Below are 21,934 nucleotides of genomic sequence, written 5' to 3' on the forward strand. Positions count from 1 at the left end.
TTAGTCAAACCCATGCGTTGTTTTTTCAAAAGACCTCAAACTATTAAGAGATCTCTACACTTTATAAGTAGGCTCCCAATCTTTTCAGCTATTAATGTGGGAATTTATTCGTACACCTAATAATCTCCCCCTCGAACTAAGTTTGATGTAGCCCGCTATCACGATCCATGAGTTTCCCACCTTGAACCAAGTTCCACGTGGCCCATTGATTACACCCTACTATACCTCCTAAGAGATCTGGCGGTCGTTGCAAAAAAAATCTGATTTACAAGTCCGGAGTCGAATCTCACAGGGAATTAACGTACTAATCACAACCATTAGTTTCACACGAATTCAAGTAATCAACCTTCAGAAATATTAAATAACGATTTGAATATTTACTAACTAAGAGAAAAGTAATTAAAATGCATTCATTTATAGCTAACAGAGCAAATATTATAGACAAGATTTAGAAAAGTCTAGGGTTATAATTTTTCATATTGTCGGAATCTCCCCTGTTATGTTTCCTATAAATTCGCCTAAGTATTCTCTACCGATAGTGAGTACTTTGGGTATCGTAGCTCTCTCTCGAGTAACTACCATAATTTACTAGACGTATTCTCTTGAACTACGTTAGCTGTCATTAAATCACCGCTCACTACGATCGCATCAAGGTTTTGTTATCTCTAATCCCGCCTTTAAACCCTTCGTATTGATCTCTCAAATACGTTAGGAGTGGTGTTGTTCAATAATTACCTAAATGCGTATTCTCTCTCGAGCAGTACACACTAAATAGGCACAGTTAATTGAGAGCTTTTCAATCAACAACAACAAAAATATAGTTGAACAAGTAGAGAAAGATCAACGGCAAACTTATATTAAACGTAGTGGAAAATCATCATTGAATAGGTTCCACCAAACCCTAGATGAGAGAGTTTAGTCACTCATGAATGAATAAACAATCATCGTGATGTTCAAAGACATTAAACTACAAAGTAAAGAGATAAACGGAGAGAAAAGGCGTTTGATTCTTGCTCCACAATGCTCTGTAGCCTTTTTTCCTCCAAAATAATGTCCAACCCTTTCTCAACTCGTTTAGGGATGTTATGGTCAAGGTCCTTGAGTCCATATCCGAGAATTCACGTATTTTTGATCACCGGGATATAGACCTCGCGAGACTAGGCTTATAGCGTGGTCAACCTGGCAACAAAGCTGGCTACGCATGGCTTGTAGCGTGGTCAAGCTAGTTATAGAGCTGGCTATGCTTGGCCTGCAGTACTGTAAAGCTGGTTATAGAGTTGGCTATGCTTGGCCTGTAGCACGGTAAAGCTGGCTACAGAGCTGGCTACGCTTGGCCTGTAGCCAAGCTTGGGTACTTGGTATTTTTGTGATCTTTTCTTGCATTTCCGTCCTCTTTTCGTGCAACTTTCATTCGACTCTTTCTTTTGATGCTCCTATACATGAAACAACATAATTTAGCTCAAATGTCGTACAATTAATCACTAAACCAATAAAATATAGGACGAGTAATGTACTAAAAGTATAGTATTTTGGTCAAACATCGCCTATTTCCATGATCCACGGGTCAATTTCCGAGATTCACTACGTGTTACCCACATTGTTAGAATATTATGACAACCAAAGCCCGCAACTAGCTTCTTTTTGTGTGCACATCTCCAAGCTCGTAAGGGTAAGTAAACCTAGCCCCGCACCATCACTCAGCCATCACCATACTCGTCTCGTCAAGCCCGCGTTCTGATACCAGTAGTTGGGCTAAAACGACCCAAAAACACTCTTAATATGGTGCGATATTGTCCGCTTTGGACCAAGCCCACACGATTTTTCCTAAAAAATCTTACACCATTAAAAGATGCTTAATATGTAGGCTCTCAATTAATCTTTTTAGCTACCAATGTGAGAATGTGTTCGCACATCTAACACTTAGTATAACTGATTGCTAAATATGCATCTCAAATTGATGCATGAGAAAACGTGTCAAATAGTTTTTTAATTGATAGGATAGATAGCCATAATAAAGAAAAATAAAGCTTTAGTATTAGTTTTGTTTTGTAATTAAATAAATTATAAGGGAACAAATAAAAAAAGAGAATTTGATTAGAAGTGAAGGAGTTGACTATGATCCATTTGTTTAACTCATTTTGATCCGGTCAAAGTAATATTTGAATCGGTCATTAATCCAACCATTTTAATTAACCTATTCAAATTCAACTCAATTCGCACATTTAATAACCCTAATGGCATACCGCCAGAATCATTTTGGTTGAACTTTCACTTCGATCTTCCGTGTTGAGGACTTTTGCATGTACCACTCGAAATGCTCAATTAAGGTATTTTTAAAGAGACCCATCCTTTTTTTTTTGGCTGCAAAAGTTGGCAAAAATGCAACGCAAAGTTGGATAAATTTTGCACTATCGAGGAAGTTAGTTCATTTTAATCAAATTAAAGTTCTTCGGGTAAAATTGATGGCATGTGATCAAAAGGTCACGGGCTCGAGCCGTAAAAATAGCCTATTGTAGAAATGTAGGGTAAGATTGTGTACAATAGACCATGTGCTTGACCGGATCCTACGCATAACGGAAACTTAATGCACCAGACTGACTTTTTAATGTGAAAAGAATAATGTGGTCATCTGAATTTCTTCCAATTGCTTACAAAACAATTAATGCTATAGTCCCAGTTTGCTCAATTTTCAATTTACTGGTTTTTCAACATATAAATAAAATAAACAACTTGTTAGAAAGTTCTTCAATCATTAAACATTTAGCCAAAAGCCGTACTGTTAATTGATGCCTTATATTGCATGATTACCAGCCACCATTGAAGAAATTACTTTGACTTGGAGCTCAGTTACAAAATTTCCAGCATATAATTGGATAAGTGTCATCAGTCATGTCTGTCTTTATGAGTAGACAATTATTAATTTGGTAAACCATTAGATATTATAAAAGAAAAATCAACTCTACTGAATATCTAAAAAATTTAATGTCGTTGTTCATTTCTCATGCAGCAACAAAATTAGATTGGTTAGTCTAGTATTCAAATCGAATTTGCATGTGTATAAATATAAATCACGCCTAATTCTCCTCGTGTCATGACGCAATTAATTTTTGTTTTTTTTTAAAAGGAGTACAATGAGATTTAGGAACAAGAGTGATTGATAAAAGTGTCAAAATTGGCCCAAAAAAACATGACCTACCCAATCGGTCCCAGGTTGGGTGGGTCAATGTCACGCTCCAAACCTGGGCCTGGACGTAACACGACACTCAGTGTCTGACTACATATAATCGAGCGAACCAACTGGCTGACTGAATTAATATGTAATATCATAACATACAGAATGCAGAAGATAAACTAACACATGTTGATATATTGAAAGTCTGAATGATATAAATCAAAGTGTGAAAACACTAATATAAGTTTGAAACATAACTGTAACCAACATTGCTTAACATGAAAAGCCTACGACTCTATCTAACGGTTACTCTAGTCTATGAATCCTCTAATGAAGTACTGAAAATACTGACTGTCTAAAAATACTGAAGACTGTAAAGTAATGATAATGCCCCGAAAGAATTGGGGCTCGCCAAATAGCTGGTACGAGAATCCTAGCACGCTGAATTGTCAACCTGTAAATCATTACCTGCATCGTGAGATGAAGGTCCCAAGAAAAAAGGACATCAGTACATTTGAATTGCACTAGTATATAAAACAACTTAAAGAAAGAACTATAGATGCAAACTGAGCTGATAACTGAAATGATAACTGATAACTGAAATGATACATGTTGAAACTGAAATTGAACTGATAACTGATAACTGATAACTTATCAAAGGAAACAAGTATATGAATACTCCCTCTTATGAATGATGAATCACTTGTTTATCTGAATAAATAAACTGCGGCCTCAAGCCAAATATATATGTGCATAAGTTGCGGCCTCGGACCCAAGTATACGTATACATAACTGCAGCCTCAGTCCCAAAGACACATAAAGCATAAACTGCGGCCTCGAGCCCAAAGATGCATAAAGCATAAACTGCGGCCTCTGGCCCAAAGATGCATAAAGCATAAATTGCGGCCTCAGGCCCAAATACAGGTGTTCAACATTTAAGGATGTAAAAATAAGAACTGAAAATCGTATTGTAATACATGATACTGAAATACTGAACCATACTGAGTTATATAATACTTGAATGCTGAATAGAACTAACTGAGACATGTAGGGGTGGGCATAATACCGACCGAACCAAAAAAATCGGTCGAACCGTAAATTTTGATTGCTCGATTTCGGTTTAATCGGTTACTCGGTCAGTGTGTGATTTATAAATTATTAATTTTTGGTGTTTGGTACGGTTTACAATTTTGGTGCCTCGGTTGTTCGGTTAACCGAAAAACCAAACTATTCAATATGAAATATAGTATTTACTAATATGGGCCGGAACATATGGACTATGGACGACTTTCGAAATCCCAATTTGAAGTTTGGACCTAGTGGCCTTATTATCTTCATTAACAAGTAAATAAGTAAATAGTAATTAACATTAGTTAGTCTTTAATATTATCGAAGACCAACACCCCTAATTTTATTAGATTAGATTTTTCATTTTAGGGTTCACTATTTCACTTCACTTCTGGCTTCTGAGTTCCGACTTCCAACTGCCGACTACGTCTACTGCTGCTCATCCGTGTCCTATTGTCGCTGATCCGCCGACCTTCACTATTACTCCGTTGGCCACTGCTTAGTCTGCTCTTCGCCAATCCCTTGTTTCTTCTTCTTCTTCTACTGGTAATTTTTTTTTTCAAGTGTTGAAATAGAAATTGCAAGATCTAACTTCTAAGAGTTCTAATGCTCTACTCCATTATATTATTGGCGTTAGAGACTTAAACTTAGTTTTCATTTTCCAGTGTTTATATTTTTTTAATTCTCTTTACATTTATTTTTCTATATATGGCAGAAGTTGAAAGTAGAGTAAGTGAGGTGGATTCAACCGAAATGAGCCTACTTCTTCACCTACAAATTCAGTTGAAACTAATCAAGGTCCAAAAAAATAAAAATCCATACAATCTAGGTCAGAAGCTTGGGATCATTTTGAAAAATTTAAAGATGGAAATGGAGCTGATAGAGCAAAGTGTAAATATTGTGGTCGTGATTATAAGGTCGATTTACGATTGAATGGAACAACATCCTTGAATACTCATTTAAAGAAGTGTCCAAAAATGCCGAAGAATGTTGTTGATAGTACTTAAACATAATTGTCTTTCGAAATAGATGGGCAAGCATAGGTGGGAGTGCTATAAAAATTTGATCAAGAACTAGTTAGGAGGGCTTTAGTTGAGATGATAATTACAGAAGAACTACCTTTTAGTTTTGTTGAAAAGAAAGGCTTTAGAAAGTTCATGAGTACCGCCCAACTTTTGTTTCGTGTTCCTTCTCGTATTACGAGAGATTGTTTTAAAGTTTATGGTGAAGAAAGACAAACTATTGAAGAATTTCAGAGATGTAAAACCAAATATTTGCCTTACCACCGACACATGGACTTCATTATAACGAATAAATTATATGTGTCTAACTTGTCACTTTATTGATAGAGATTGGGTATTATATAAAATAATGCTAAATTTTATCCCTATCGGGTGATGAAATGACGAAAGTTATTGGTAATTGTTTTCTTGAATGGAAATTAGACAAGGTATTCACTGTTATGGTTGATAACGCTTCTTACAATGATGTAACGGTCAAAGAAATATCTAAACAATTAAATATGTGGAAAACTAATTCGATGAGTGGTAAGCATCTTCATGCGAGGTGTATGGTTCACACAGGGGTGAAGCTATGTTGGCCCAAGGGTGGTCAACTGACCACCCTTCGCCGAAAAATTATACTACGTATAATATAAAATATTACTTGTTATTGATTAAAAATAGACTTTGAACACCCTTGTATAGTCCCCTGGCAAAAGGTGTTTAAAATTTGAACACCCATTTTAAATTTCCTGGCTTCGCCACTAGGCTCACATACTTAATCTAATTGTGCAAGATGGTTTAAAAGAAATCGATATTTTTGTTAAACGTGTTAGACAAATTATGAGGTATGTGAGATCATCACCTCAAAGGACCTTAAAGTTTAAGGAGTGTTGTGCATATCAAGAGGTAGAATATAATAAAATATTGTGTTTAGATGTTCCTACTAGGTGAAATTCCACCTACTTGATGTTGGATACGGCGCAAAATTTTTTGAGAAGGCCTTTGATAAGTTTTATCTTTTTTATGATGGATTTTCTACTTATCTTTATTCTCATATTTGTGAAGAGGGTAAAATTGTAGGTCCACTCGAATGTGATGATTGGGTGAATGTGAGAAATGTGATAAAGTTTCTTGAAATATTTCATGAGCTCACCGAAAAAGTTTCAGGTTCACGTTATGTCACTTCTAATTGTCATTTTGAGGATATAAGTGAACTTGATAATCATTTGAAAGCTTGTTTGGCAAGTGAAGATACTAGTTTAAGTAAGATGGCAGAGAGGATGGAAGAAAAGTTTAAGAAATATTGGGGTGAACCCAAAAAGATGAATAAAATGATATTTATTGCTTATGTATTAGATCCCCTTAATAAATTGGAGTATGTTAGTTTTGCACTTAAGAAAATATTTGGAGATGAAGAAGGAAAGAAAATAACTGCTGAAGTGGAGGCTTATATGACTTCTTTGTTTGGAGAGTATCAACAAATATATTCAAGAGGATATCATCTTCAATCATCTTCATCTACATATACTTCATCGAATGACACATCTAATACATCTAGTGGGAGTGGAAGTATGAGAAAGAAAAGTGAGAACAAAGCTTCAATTAAAGAGACAAAAGAAGTGACTCTGATGACTTTAAAATCTTAGATTGGTGGAAACTTAATGCACCTAGATTCCCTGTTCTTTTTGAGCTAGCTCGTGATGTATTGACCATTCTAATTTCTAGTGTGGAATCGGAATGTGCATTTAGCACCGGTAGCCGTATTCTTGCTTCATTTAGGAGTTCATTGACTCCTCGGTTGGTGCAAAGTCTTGTTTGTGTTCAAGATTGGTTTAGATGCGAGGGTACTCCTATTAATATTGAAGAAGAATTGAAGTTTCTTGAATAATTTGAACTTGGTAAGATTTTTGTATTTAATGTGACTTTTAGTGCAAAATAATTTGATTATGTTATATGACACACTTTGTCAAATAATCTTTATATATGGCAAATAGTGAAAGAGAAACTTGCATTGTTGAAAGGAATGCAAGTTAGTTAAGTGGTAAGTTTAAAGATTCGCTTGTTTTGTGATATCTTTTTATTATTTATTAGTTAAAAGATTGTATTTAACTTGTAATCTTTTTTTAATTTGTAGGTTCAACCATGCCTCGCAATCCTAAAGCTAGATCGCCTATTTGGGAACATTTTGATATTGTTAAAGAAAATGAAGGGTGCAAAGCTAAGTGCATTCATTGTAGTCGAATTTATAATTTTAATCCGAAGGTTAATGGAACTTTTTCTTTAATGAAACATATTAAGAAGAAGTGTCTCCTCCTTCATCTAAGGTTGGAGATTCGTATTTAACTATTTAAGTATGGTTGTAGCACTTGGTGTTATTTGGTGACCTTTTACCAAACTTATTTTGTGGCTTTTGTGATAGTCACTATTTTGTTAGACTTATTATGGCTTTTGTGATAGTCACTATTATGTATTTAAGACTTTAAGTTGTCATATATTGTGTTAGAGTTTTGATGGATGAAAATGTTTCTGCCCAGTTATTATTTGATCAAATGTTTCTGCCTAGTATTTATGTTGAAAGCATTATGTATTTTGTTCTATAAATCATAAAAGTCACTTATGTAGAGAATATTACTTGTTTAGATCACAATACTATTGAACATTACTTCTTCAGTGCAGTAGTTGGTCCTTAATGTTTTTTCTGGAGTGAACCTTCAAATTTCAGAAGCAAATACATGATTGTGGTAGCCTACCTAGCTATTTTTATGTTAAGCTAGTTTCAATCCAAAATGACCTTGTAAAAAGATTTATTATTTTGATGGTTTTAAGGTCATAAAATACAAGGTTAGCAATAGTGGCTAGAGCCAATTGTTTTACAAAAGTGATTCAAATATAAAGAAGATTGCCCATGACATATAGTAAAAGAAAGAGCTTGCTTACTTGATTCTATATTTTATCAACGAAAGGAACATTACAAAATACTTACGGTGTGTAATTAATATATGCTTAATGTTGATAAACTAGGAAAATAATCTATCAAACAAAAATCGAAAACCAATAGAACCGTAGTTTCTAACACCGAACCAACCGAAGTTATATTGGTTCGATTGTCTATGCACCAAATTAATAACCGAACACCGAAGAACTTTTTGCAAATTGCACCGCACCGACCGACGCCCACCCCTAGAGACATATATTCATGGACTGATTATGAAAATTGAAACTTCAACTGTTTATGACATGCTGAGTAATCTAGACTGAGACTCATGGGCATCAAACCCAAGTCTATATTGATTACGCACTGAGTTCACAACGTCCAGAATGAAAGTCATGAATGAGTTACGAAGCTAGAGAATAGAAGTTCTGCAACTATTAATGGAAATAGGCATAATTATATTTCTTAGGCAATTAGTAATATCGTAAAAGAAACGTAGTATTGGGAGAATCATTAACATTCCCAAACATAGAGAGTTAGCCTCACATACCTTAACTTCCTGCTCTTGCGAGTAATACAATATTCGACAACCCTTTCAACTTTAATCTATATCAATACAAGTCAAAGGGATTCCATATTAGCAATAATACCCATGTTTTGGTCACTTAGGCATTTTATCAAATATCTTACGGGCGTAAAGCCTCATAGCCCTCATTAATGGTATTTCTATACCCAACAACACACTCTCTTGCTCCTAGATAAATTCTAAAATCTCAAATTGCTTATGATCAATATCATTATTCATCACCCATAAGATAAACAACACACTTAACCAAAAATCAACAATCAACAACCCAAACCTATAACTATTCATGTTTTTTTATCAAAAGCGTCAACTTATATCTCATGAACTTAGAGTTTGTAATCATTAATCTAATACTATAATCAATTAGGGAGTGAAGATGTTACCTTTTGACGTTCAATCCTCTAGAATTCGAGTTCTAGGGTTTCTTTTCTCAACAATGATGGTCCAATCCAATATCTGATGATTTGAAGGGTTTAACCATGTTAATAAGGTGTTGAAGAATTTAAATTAACTTAGAATCACCATTAGAACTTACCTTGGATGGTGGAGAGACCTTGGAGAAAGTTAGGTTCTTGAGAGATTCCCAATCTAGAGCAATTTTTCGTGTTTTGGGGTGTGGGGGACGAAGTAGGGCTTTGAAAATGACCCATGTGAGCACCTAATTTTTGCCCTAATATAAAATTACTCCTAAAAAATCCAAAAAATAGTTTTAAATTATTTTTCTATATTTTTACTTAGTTTGCTTTGTACGTATTCATATTTGATACATTTTTAAGTTGCATTTTAAATCCTAAAGAAAATACAAAAATATTTTAATTTTTATATTTTTAAGATTTTAAATACATAATCAATTGCATTTGTAAAATACTAAAATACCAAAAAATACATTAGTAACTCTACATGCATTTTTAGGCTAGTTAATTAATTAGGTCATTAGTCAATTAATGAGTGAAATATATAAATAGTTTAGCCACACAAATTAGTTTTAATTAAAATTTGAGTCCATAGTGGCTAATTTTGCAAAACGTCTAATAAAGAAAGATGAGAAGGAAAGAAAGGGTTGTTGGTGCACATCTTTTAGAATTGGGCCAAGCAAATTCGGTGGCCCAGTTTCTCCACAAGCTTGCCCTAAATTCCCCCTTAATTACCCAATTCTTTTCTCATTTTTGGGGGAAGAGGACAGCAGAGAGAACGGACAGACCCTCCCCATTGGAAAAAAGAAAAAGAGTCTTTTTTCTTCACTGAGCCGCCGACTCCTTCAGCACTATCTCCTTGAAGAAGGCGAATTCGATCCCTCCCCTTTTCTTCACAACAGAGACGAACCTTCTCCCATTTCGAAAACCTTAGCGAACGCTGTTGAGAACGATTCTCGCTCACCTCCTCCTACACTATTCTCACTCACACGATTCTCCCATTTCCTCTTAGACTCGTGAATATACACTCATGGATACTTATTGATAGAGATAGAGAAAATAGGCCTCCCAAAAATTCTGCGATCTGGGAATTTCAAAAGCTTCAAAAAACAGAGAAAAAGTTAAAAAAAAAAAAAAAAGAACCACGAAGGATTTTTAAATCCGGTCCGATTTCTGTTCTTCTGCTGCAATTTCTGAGAATTCGAGTGATCTTGGAGCTGTGATAAGTGTCGTTCACAGTGTTACTCTGCTAAATTCGTAGCTGAGTTCAGGCTTTGGTGCTTGGTCTTTGCCTGACACTTTTTGTTCGCTTTCTTCTGGCAGAAAGGTAAACACATAAACTCTTGATGTACTTGAATGCTCTTCAATGAAAATGAGCTATTGAGTCACCCGAGATCCTGTATGATGTTTGTTTTGCTCAAATTTTGTGTTAAAGCTGTCTCATTAGTGCTGAATCTGATTTTGCTATGAAGTTATAAAGCACACATGTTAATTTGAGCTTTAAAATTCACTATGTGTCGATTTGATTAATAGTCGAAGTGTTTACTGTAAGATTAAATCCGAAATGTTGACAACATACCCTATGCTTTACGCTATTCTGTTTATGTGATAATCTCCTGTTGGTTTGATTTAATTCTGTACCTTATATAACCAGCACAACAGTTGTCTGCCTTTGTTAAGATTGACAGCGAATTTTCAGTATTGAAGTGTAAATGAAAAATTAATTTGTTTGACACATAAGTGATAAGAGCAAAATGATAGACATTGGGTTCTGGAAAAGTTCATCGCTTGTTTCATTAGTTAGGAATAAGCCACGAGTAGAGATGAGCCAAAGGTAGCATTAAATGAAGGATTGTAACTTTGTACTCATTAATGTCATTTGCATGCTTTATTAAATGCGCTTTCCCTTGCTTCTGAATCCTCGATCCCTTTGCAATGTTGGTATGAATCAGAATGATCTCAAGAGTGGAACATTAGTAGTTAATTGAGTTGTTACCGATTTTATTGTTGAATAACTGGTTGATCCAAATAATTGAAACGAACAGTCTTCTTCCCACATGAAGTTCCATAAATCTTGACCTTACAACAAATCTCAAAGTAGTTTATGAAAAATATTCTAAATATCGTAGTTTACTTTAGGCGCGATTAATAATAAATTATCGTGACTATGGGTACGGTTCCCGTAGCATAGTCATGATACATAATTTCTAATTCGAGTGTGCGTTTCACGTGACTCGACCACAACTTCAAACAATAATAAAAATAAGCATGTCGTAAATCGTGGGTGCATTTCATGTGGCGCGGTTTGCGACGTGTGCCAAAACGACAAGTGTACGACATCGTGACTTGTTCCAGAAATAATTTCATAAATAATTAAAAGCGGTTAGAAGATAAACAATGCACCGTAAGTTTCAAATATGTATGAAATCAGATAATTATGCCAATTATTAATAGTTGAGCGACCGTGCTAAAACCACGAAACTCGGGAGTGCCTCACACCTTCTCCCGGATTAACAGAATTCCTTACTCGGTCTTCTGTGTTCGCAGACCATAAATAAGAGTCAAATTCCTCGATTTGGGATTTAAAGTAAACCGGTGACTTGGGACACCATAAATATTCCAAGTGGCGACTCTGAATCTAATAAATGATCCCATTTTGATTAATGTCACTTTAATTGAAAAAACTCCCCTATCCCCCTCGGGAAAAAGGAGGTATGACAGCTCTGATGACTCTGCTGGGGATAAGAACCCAGAATCTCTGGTTCAGGGTTCAGAATTCGAGCTTAGAATAACTGTTATACTTAATTTTTGTCTATTATCTGATTTTTACGTGTTTGAGCATAATGTGCTAAATGCCGCTTTTTACCGCTTTGATATTGTTTGAACTGTATATAAACTGCTACGAAACCCTCCTTCTCTCTGAGTCTTCTAAATCTTCTGGGGAGCATGCGCTTCGCGTGACTTCTTTTCTGTTAGAGTCATATCCTAATTTTAGAATGAGGTTCGGACAAGTTGCAAAGCCGGTGAAGCCTCTGTATTCCCGGTACGCTGCCCTCCCCCCCCCCCCCGGCTCGAGTTGTCCGCTCGGTTAAGCCAGGTCTAGAACAATACACCCAGGATTTAAAACTTAGAATAACACAGCCTCATACCGGATCCCTAGTAGGTACGTTTGCTTGCATCACGTGCATTTGACTTAGGGGACTCAATATAGGGGTTGGGTCCGTCTAGGATAAGTGCACCCGAAAATCAAAAGACCATCCTGATGCATTCTTTACGTGCTACTTGTGCATTAATTTGCTTGGCTTGTATGTTGACCGGCTTCTAGAGTAAGGAAAGAAAATTAAAAAAAAAAAAAAGAAAAACCAAGAGTGAGGTAGGATAGAAAAATGCCCGGTTTTGATAATCCCGATATTCAAAAATCCTGTTACTCTGCCAAAGTTTTAAAAAAAAAAGAAAAAAAATTATTTCAAAACAAATCATATCTTTCTGTGCATCAAGATGGACCGAACTACGCGGGTTTGATTCTCACCGGATGTGAGATACGCAGGCAACCCTCATCGGGTTCGGCCCCATTTTTGCAAAAATAACCAAAAAATATGAAAATGCGTCATTTTATCATAAATAAATTTAGGGGATGTCACTTTCTGTCCAAATAGCCAGAAACGTCCCGACGGGACGCATGAAGTTTGTTTTACCAGAAGAGCCACCTATGGCTTTTTTTCTAATTTTGGCCACTTAGCAAGCACAGCTTTAAAATCTTCATTTCTGAAGGGCTGAAGGGCCGTATTTGCAAAGGTGGCTTTAAGTTGTTTGAGTTTTATTTTGCACAAATAATCTTTTTTTTGGGGTTAAAAATAAAAAAAAAATCAAAAATCACTTGTTTTTAACCAGTCGCCTTAAATAGAAATGTGCAGGATGAGCACTGTTGAAAATATACCTTTTCGAGTCGTAGACGAGATTCCACTAGAACTCCATATGTGGTGGAACGACCTGGGGGAGGTCAGCAAGCGTTCTGTGACAAAGGCTTTAGGAGGGCTCACTGGTCTTCTGGAAATTAAACCAAGGGTTGATATAATCGAAGCTTTGATACCGTTTTGGGACCCGACACACAATGTTTTCCACTTCTCTGATTTCGAGTTGACCCCTACACTAGAGGAGATATCAGGTTATGCTGGTTTCGAAGGGAAGTTAAGGTATCAATATCCAGTATCACCAAGAACTGTAACCCCTCATAAGTTTTTGGACCTCCTCAGTATTAGCCGGCAGGTTAAAGATGAAAATTTAGCCGGAGGATTCTGCACATTCTGTTTCTTATACAGCCGGTATGGGGACCCCCACGGATTTGAGGCTCCAGACACTGGTTTGAATCATCAGGGAAATAAAGACAAATGGGAAGCACGCAGGGGTTTGGCCTTTGTGGTGGCATTTTTAGGCACTCTGATATGCCCAAGGAGTGACAGACATATAGAATTGGGGCTCGCAGGAGTGGCCGACTTTATGGTCAAAAAGGCCAATGGCACTATCATACCGATGATTCTCGCAGAAATTTACCGAGCTTTAACCGCTTGTCGAGCCGGGACAAAGTTTTTTGAGGGTTGCAAATTGCTTTTACAAATGTGGTTGGTAGAACATCTTTGTCATCGCCCAGGTTACATGAACTACGGTCTGACCGGACTCAATTGCATCGAAGAATATGAAAACCGAGTAAACGATCATGAGTTGCCAGAAGGTACTGAGGCATGGTTCGCGTATTTGGGTTCTTTAAACGCAAATCGAATTGAGTGGACTTTCGGTTGGCTCTCAGTCGATGAAGTTATTTACATGTCCGCCGGAGTGTGCTTTCTTTTATTAATGGGTCTTCGGAGTATTCAGCCATATGCCCCGCATCGGGTCCTACGCCAATTGGGCAGATACCAAACAGTCCCCTATGACGAAGATTTGAGTCCACAGGTTATTGAACTATGCCCAAAAGCCACATTTCCAGAAGAAAGGGTTCGTCAGATTTGGCACCAATGTAGGTTCTTGGAACCACAGACTCAAATACGAGATTTGTCCATGGGTGAAGTAGGATCCAACTACGCCATATGGTATGGTAAAAGAAGTCGGGTCAATCAAGAGCCAGAATAGCCCGCCAAAAGGCCCCATGTCCAACAATTCACTGATGGAGCGCGAGAACAATGGGTTTGGTTAGCTAAAGAAATGGAATACCGGACTACTATAAACAAACTAGAAGAACAAATTGAAAAAATCAAATTTGATAGTAGTTTGCAGGCAGCTAAAGATGAAGGGGAAAAGAAGAGGTTGGCTAGGGAAAATGAAGCCCTTCGAGCCCAAATCAAGAGAATGAAAATAGCCGCCGAGACACCGGTAAGAAGTGAGAGAGATGAAAAACTTATAACCAACCTAAGGCGGAAAGTGCATGATTATGGTTTTGACTTGACAAAGGCCGAAAAGGACTTGTTAAATGCTCAAGCAAAGTTGGCCAAAAGTGCAGAAGAACATGCTAGATTAGCCCACCAGTTGAAGCAGAAATATGACAAAGAAGTAACAATTTTACAGAAAAAGCTGGTTGCCCTGGAAAATGAAATGGTCAAGCAAATAAAGGATTTCAAGACAGAAAGAGAGCATTGATATGCATTGATTTACCAACTACAAGAAAGCCTGCAACAGTTACAAGACCAAAACAACACAGATACATAAGTGTTAGAGGCTCGGGCCCAGCAGATTGGACGTTTGCTTCAAGAAAAGGGTGTCATCAGAATGAGGATTAAAGAGATAGCTGATTATGTTGTAATGAAATGCCATGAATGTGAAGACATGACCAAGTCTATGTTTTTTGCTTCTGTAATGACATTCGTTCGACAGGTGGTGGTTGACCTAGACCACCTTCAAGAAGATATTGCCCGTAAGCCCGTGCGGAGACCGGCTGATGTCCCGCAAGCCCCCGGAGTACCAGTGGAGGCTCTTATATACTTTTGATTTTTTTTAGTTAGTTTTTGAATCTGTATTTTACTTTCCTCGAGTTTTGTTCATCCTTGTCAAGGTTGCTTATTTCTTTATTTCGAGTCTGTAGATTTTTCTTTTATAGTCATCACTACTTTTAAGTCCTTATAATAGAAAATCCAAAAGATGTCTTTTATTAATGAAATATTGAAAAAAAATCATTTCGCATTTATTTCCCTGAACTACGTAATGATCTGATTCATGCGGTGTTATAATACGTAGTCAATCCCCATAGGATTCGATCATAGTCTTAAAAGAAAATAAAGAAAAAAAAAAGGAAAATAAAAAAAGGAGGGAAGAAAGAAAAAAGGGGCCAAACAAAAGAAAAAAAAAGAGAATGAAAATTAAAAAAGCAAAACACAGCAAAAGGAGAGAGGAAAAATCAGGATTCGAAATTTGGGAAAAGAGCCGGGATGAAACACATAAGCTGTCGCAAAGCATTTAGAAACGTTTAACTGCTCAGGTGCATTGCATCCCCAATATGCGATTCCCTATCTGTTAAATGCTTCAAAACTGACCAAGTTATTTTGTGTGCATAGAAAGACAGGTTCTGTTTAGGTGGTTAGTTTGTTGGCATCCTGGCAAGTCACCCCTATAATACCAGATCAAAGCGCAAGGCAGTCATGACTAGCAAAGAGTCGGACACGGATATTGTTGACCCATCGAGGGAGGTTGTAGAATCAGAGTCTGAATTGAAAGAGGAGGTCCACAGGTTGAAGCATCAAATGGCTGAAATGTATCAAGCCTGGATCAGGGGGCATCCTCCACCTTCATTTCCCGCTAACTACACAGAAAATTCCGCTTTCATCCTACCACTAGCACAAGCCCAGAATCCCACTACCGTTGATCTTTCCCCTCAGCATGCACCGGGTTTTACCCCTTTCCACCACTACCCCGACACCTCATCCCAAACTTTCCATGCTCCACCAGCCAAAACAACCGCATACCCGGCTCCGACATCTGCTCTTGTTTTTGTAGCCCCTCCGTGAACTACCCTCCACCGATCTTCTAGTGAACCCGCATTCCAAGATCCAGATACCAAATATTATGCTCCGGAACCAACTTTCAAAGTCACGGATCCTTATTCCTACACCCCTCACTTTGAAACTCCTGTTGAAACTGAGAAACCATCCCGGAATGTGGAGCAGGATGAGATATTCAGGAAAGTGAAGAGTCTAGAACAATCTTTGAAGAACATGCAAGGGATAGGAAGCCAAGTAAGTGTGGCTTACAAGGATTTATGCTTATTCCCTGATGTCCAACTGCCCGCTGGGTTCAAGATGCCCAAGTTTGACCTGTACGATGGACATGGAGATCCTGTGGCCTATTTGAGAGGCTTTTGCAGCAAGATGAGAGACGCCGGTGGAAAAGACGAATTATTAATGGCATGTTTCAGTCAGAGTTTGAGTGGGGCAGCTTTGGAATGGTACACCCGCCAAGACGCTAGCAGGTGGTACACATGGGACGACTTGGCTCAGGCCTTTGCTCGGCACTTTCAGTACAATATAGACATTATCCCAGATCGCCTATCTTTGACCAAGGTAGAGAAGAAGCCCAGTGAGAGCTTTAGGGAATATGGTTTCAGATGGAGAGAACAAGTTGCACGGGTCAATCCTCCAATGAAAGAAGATGAGATGGTCGAGTACTTTCTTCAAGCCTTAGAACCTACTTATTTTGGCCATTTGATCTCAGCCATAGGTAAGTCTTTCAACGATGTGATAAAGATGGGAGGAATGATGGAAGAGGGACTCAAGTCAATCAAGATCATGAGCTACTCCGCCATAAAAGCAACCACACAGGCAATTCAAAGTGGCACCGGAAGCCTGTTAGGCAAAAAGAAGAAAGATGATGTCGCTATGTTTGTCTTTGGATCAGGGCGTGGCCCAAGGGGTTCGCCTCACCAGTACACCCAACCTCGACCCCAACCTCAAGCCTACACCCAAGCTCCGTATAATCCATCCCAACATTATTTCCTACCACAAGACCCTCAATATTCAGTCAGACCACCCCAATACCATGTTCACCATGCATAGTCATATGCGCAACCCCCTCCTTACCCGCAATGGCGTGCTCCAACTCCACAAAATCCTTATCCACCCCCATAACCATACCGAAACCCTACTGGTCCAAGCTTTTGATCGAGGCCAGATTATAGAAAAGAGAGGCAGCAGCGGAAAGAAACCTTCACCCCTCTTGGAGAGTCGTATACCAGTTTGTTTCAAAGGTTGAGGCAGTTGGACGTTTTAAGGCCGATTGAGCCAAAGACACCAAATCCACCTCCAAGGAACCTTGATTATTCCCTCAGATGCGCATATTGTTCTGATGCCCCAGGGCATGACATAGAGAAGTGTTGGCATTTGAAGAGGGCGATCCAAGAGCTTATTAATACAAATCAAATTGTGGTCCAGAGCCTGGAGGTGCCAAACATCAACCAAAATCCTTTGCCGGCTCATGCAGAGACACATATGATTGAGATAGTTCATAAGGATGGGGAGCCCAAGAATTCTTCCAAGTCTGTCATGATGATCCGGGGTAGCGAAAATAATCCATTTAAAGCTCCAAATTTTGCAAAAGCAACGCCCTTGACAGTTGAAGGGGTGTCGGAGAAGCTAAGCACGCTCGACGTGAAGCCATCTGTATTGGTTGTGAAAGGGCCTCCGATTGATGTTGAAGAGAACCACGAAAACCAAAAAGTGATTGTACCAGGGGTCCCGGGTAAGCCTGTCATAATCGTGGAAGGAGCTCGTATTACCCCCGTTATTATTAAGCCAGTGACCCAGTTACCAATGGTTGACACAAAGTCCGTCCCGTGGAATTACAAACAGGTGATAGTAATATATAAAGGGAAAGAAGTAGAGGAAGAAGTCAATGAAACCGGAGGACTGACTCGTTCTGGGAGATGTTTTACCCCAGAAGAACTGAGGAAAGCCAAGCCATTCAAGGATGGCCACATCTCAGTAAAGAAGCCGGTCACCGAAGAAGAGGCTGAAGAGTTCCTCAAAAAGATGAAAATGCAAGACTATTCCATTGTAGAGCAGTTAAGGAAAACATCAGCTCAGATCTCTCTTTTGTCTTTGCTGATACATTCAGATGAACACCGTAAAGCCCTGATGAAGATTTTGAATGAGGCCCATGTTCCTAATAAGATCATGGTAAACCACTTGGAAAAGATTGCTAACAAGATTTTCGAAGAAAACAGGATCACTTTCTCAGATGATGAACTTCCTATGGAGGGTACAGAGCAAAACCGAGCTCTTTATCTCACAGTGAAAGGCGAGGATTCTGCTGTCTCAAGTGTACTGGTTGATAACGGTTCTAGTGCAAATATTTGCCCTCTGTCCACTTTGCAAAAGTTGAAGATCGGCACTGAAAGGATCCACATGAACAATGCATGTGTGATGGAGGAGGGAAAGATTCTGTTGGTGATATAATGCTCGAATTGTCAATAGGGCCATTTGAGTTCACTATGGAGTTCCAAGTGCTAGATATGGTTGTCTCCTATAACTTGTTGTTGGGCAGGCCCTGGATACATACTGCCAAGGCAATCCCATCTTCTCTGCATCAAATGGTGAAGTTTGAATAGGACATGCAGGAAATAGTTGTGCACGGTGATGAGAACTTATCTACTTACAATGACACAATTGTTCCATTTATTGAAGTTGAAGATGATAAAGGGCCTTGGGTTTACCAAACGTTCGAAAAAGTGTCTGTCGAGAAGATTCCTGAAGGAGAATGCATTCCAGGTTCGAAGCTACCATCCGTGTCCGTCATGGTAGCAAATGAAATGTTGAAGAATGGTTTTGTGCCGGGTAAAGGCATGGGTTCGTCTCTGCAGGGTATTGCATATCTGATGTGTCCACGTGAAAGTTTCGGTACATTTGGTTTGGGATTCACACTCACAGGGAAGGACATGAAAAAGGCTAAAAATAGTTGTGCACGGTGATGAGAACTTATCTGCTTACAATGACACAATTGTTCCATTTATTGAAGTTGAAGATGATAAAGGGCCTTGGGTTTACCAAACGTTCGAAAAAGTGTCTGTCGAGAAGATTCCTGAAGGAGAATGCATTCCAGGTCCGAAGCTACCATCCGTGTCCGTCATGGTAGCAAATGAAATGTTGAAGAATGGTTTTGTGCTGGGTAAAGGCATGGGTTCGTCTCTGCAGGGTATTGCATATCTGATGTGTCCACGTGAAAGTTTCGGTACATTTGGTTTGGGATTCACACTCACAGGGAAGGACATGAAAAAGGCTAAAAATTTGAAAAGAAAGGCATGGTCACTTCCTAAGCATGTTCCACATATCTCCAAGTCTTTTGTCAAGCCAGGGGTCGCAAAACGCCCAATATCAGCGGTCCCAAAACATGTGGTCGACTTTGATGAAGAGCTGATCAAGAGGTTCCAGAGTTTGTTTGATGAGGTTAACATGGTGGAAATCGGGGAAGGTTCCAGTAATGCCGATGTGCAGCTCGTTGGGCCAAATATGAAGCTTAGCAATTGGAAAGCTACTCCTCTCCCCACCCGGAAGGAGTTTTGGTAGTTTGCTTTGTTTTCCTTTCTGTTATCTGGGTTATTCCAGGGTTGTAATCCAGATTTTTTATTTTTTGTTTGTTTTAATGTACAAACCCTTCTATCCTTTTATTTTCAATGAAATACAATTTCCCGTTTTCCATTATTCCTGATAGCGTTTCATTTTTGTTTTGTTTCTTTTTCTGTACAGTTCTTTTTATGCTGGTTTCAATGACATGACATGCATGAGGAATTTTCAGCCAAATCTTAAAAGCCAATCTAATTCCAAAACAACAATCCAAGAAGTAGAGTGTGATGATGAAACAGAATATGATGAAGAAGCAGCATTTCAGGAAATCAGTAGAGAACTAAATCACTTTGAAGAAAAACACAAGCCTAATCTGAATGAAACTGAAATAATCAATTTAGGAGATCAAGATAATATCAGGGAAACCAAGATAAGTGTGCATCTGGAACCACAAATCAAGGAAGAAATAATCAAAGTATTGTTTGAATATAAAGATGTTTTTGCATAGTCGTATGATGACATGCCGGGTTTGAGCACTGACTTGGTAGTTCATAAATTGCCAACTGATCCGGCATTCCCTCCAGTCAAGCAAAAGTTAAGGAAGTTCAAGACTGACATAAGTGTGAAGATCAAAGTAGAAATCACAAAGCAGCTTGACGCAAAGGTCATTCGGGTCACTCGATATCCCACTTGGTTAGCTAATGTCGTGCCAGTACCAAAGAAGGATGCTAAGATCAGGGTCTGTGTCGATTATCGTGATCTCAATAAGGCAAGTCCAAAAGATAACTTTCCATTGCCGAACATCCATATTCTGATCGACAATTGTGCCAAGCATGAGATTGGGTCTTTTGTGGATTGCTGCGCGGGATATCACCAGATCCTGATGGATGAGGAAGATGCAGAAAACACAGCATTCATCACACCATGGGGGATATACTGCTACCGGGTAATGCCATTTGGTTTGAAGAATGCTGGGGCAACTTACATGAGGGCAATGACTACCATATTTCATGACATGATACATAAGGAAATTGAGGTTTATGTAGATGATGTGATCATAAAGTCAAAGAAGCAGTCTGACCATGTTGGAGACTTGAGAAAGTTTTTCCAAAGGCTCCGCAGGTACAACCTCAAGATCAATCCGGCAAAATGTGCATTTGGTGTCCCGTCTGGGAAACTGTTGGGATTCATAGTCAGTCGACGCGGTATTGAGTTGGACCCATCAAAGATCAAAGCCATCCAAGAATTACCACCTCCAAAGAACAAAACCGAGGTAATGAGCCTTCTCGGAAGGTTAAACTACATCAGCAGGTTTATTGCTCAACTCATGATAACTTGTGAGCCCATCTTTAAGTTGCTGAAGAAGAATGTTGCGGTTAAGTGGACTGATGAGTGTAAGGAAGCATTTGATAAGATCAAGAGTTACCTGTCAAACCCACCTGTGCTGGTCCCGCCAGAACCTGGGAGACCTTTAATTCTCTATTTGACGGTATTGGATAATTCTTTCGGTTGTGTGTTGGGTCAACACGACATCACGGGCAAGAAAGAGCGAGCCATTTATTATCTCAGCAAGAAGTTCACTCCTTATGAGGTTAAGTATACTCTTCTTGAAAGGACATGTTGCGCCCTGACTTGGGTGGCACAAAAGTTGAAGCATTATCTGTCATCCTACACTACTTACCTCATTTCTCGCATGGATCCTCTAAAGTATATCTTTCAGAAGCCTATGCCCACAGGAAGATTGGCAAAGTGGCAGATTTTACTCACAGAGTTTGACATCATCTATGTGACTCGGACCGCGATGAAATCCTAAGCCCTGGCCGATCACTTGGCCGAGAATCCGGTGGATGAAGAATATGAGCCACTGAAGACTTATTTTCCTGATGAAGAAGTGATATATGTTGACGAGGCTGATCATGATGAAAAGCCAGGTTGGAAACTCTTCTTTGATGGAGCTGCTAATATGAAAGGTGTCGGAATAGGGGTTGTACTCATTTCTGAAACAAGGCATCACTACCCCGTAATAGCTCAACTTCGATTTTATTGCACTAACAACATGGCTGAATACGAGGCATGCATTCTGGGTTTGAGGCTAGCTATAGACATGGGAGTTCAAGAAATATTGGTTTTGGGAGATTCAGATTTGTTGGTTTACCAGATTCAGGGAGAATGGGAGACTCGAGATTTGAAGCTCATACCGTATCGACAATGTCTGCATAAT

General features: G+C 38.5%; 2 protein-coding genes across 2 annotated transcripts; both read left to right on the plus strand.

Annotated features, from left to right (window-relative positions):
- The first annotated feature begins 5,642 nt into the window (after positions 1–5,642).
- On the plus strand, positions 5,643–6,890 carry LOC138901006 (zinc finger BED domain-containing protein DAYSLEEPER-like). Its single transcript, XM_070188744.1, has 2 exons — positions 5,643–5,787; positions 6,310–6,890. Exons 1-2 carry the CDS (start codon positions 5,643–5,645, stop codon positions 6,888–6,890), a joined length of 726 nt encoding a protein of 241 aa, XP_070044845.1.
- Positions 6,891–16,458: 9,568 nt separating this feature from the next.
- On the plus strand, positions 16,459–18,761 carry LOC138901045 (uncharacterized). The gene is made up of 5 exons (XM_070188788.1): positions 16,459–16,628; positions 16,764–17,068; positions 17,510–18,207; positions 18,295–18,571; positions 18,628–18,761. The coding sequence occupies exons 1-5, from the start codon at positions 16,459–16,461 to the stop codon at positions 18,759–18,761; spliced, it is 1,584 nt and encodes a 527-aa protein (XP_070044889.1).
- The last annotated feature ends 3,173 nt before the right edge of the window (positions 18,762–21,934 follow it).

The sequence above is a fragment of the Nicotiana tomentosiformis genome, chromosome 1 (assembly GCF_000390325.3).
Source record: "Nicotiana tomentosiformis chromosome 1, ASM39032v3, whole genome shotgun sequence".
In the NCBI taxonomy this organism is placed as follows: domain Eukaryota; kingdom Viridiplantae; phylum Streptophyta; class Magnoliopsida; order Solanales; family Solanaceae; genus Nicotiana; species Nicotiana tomentosiformis.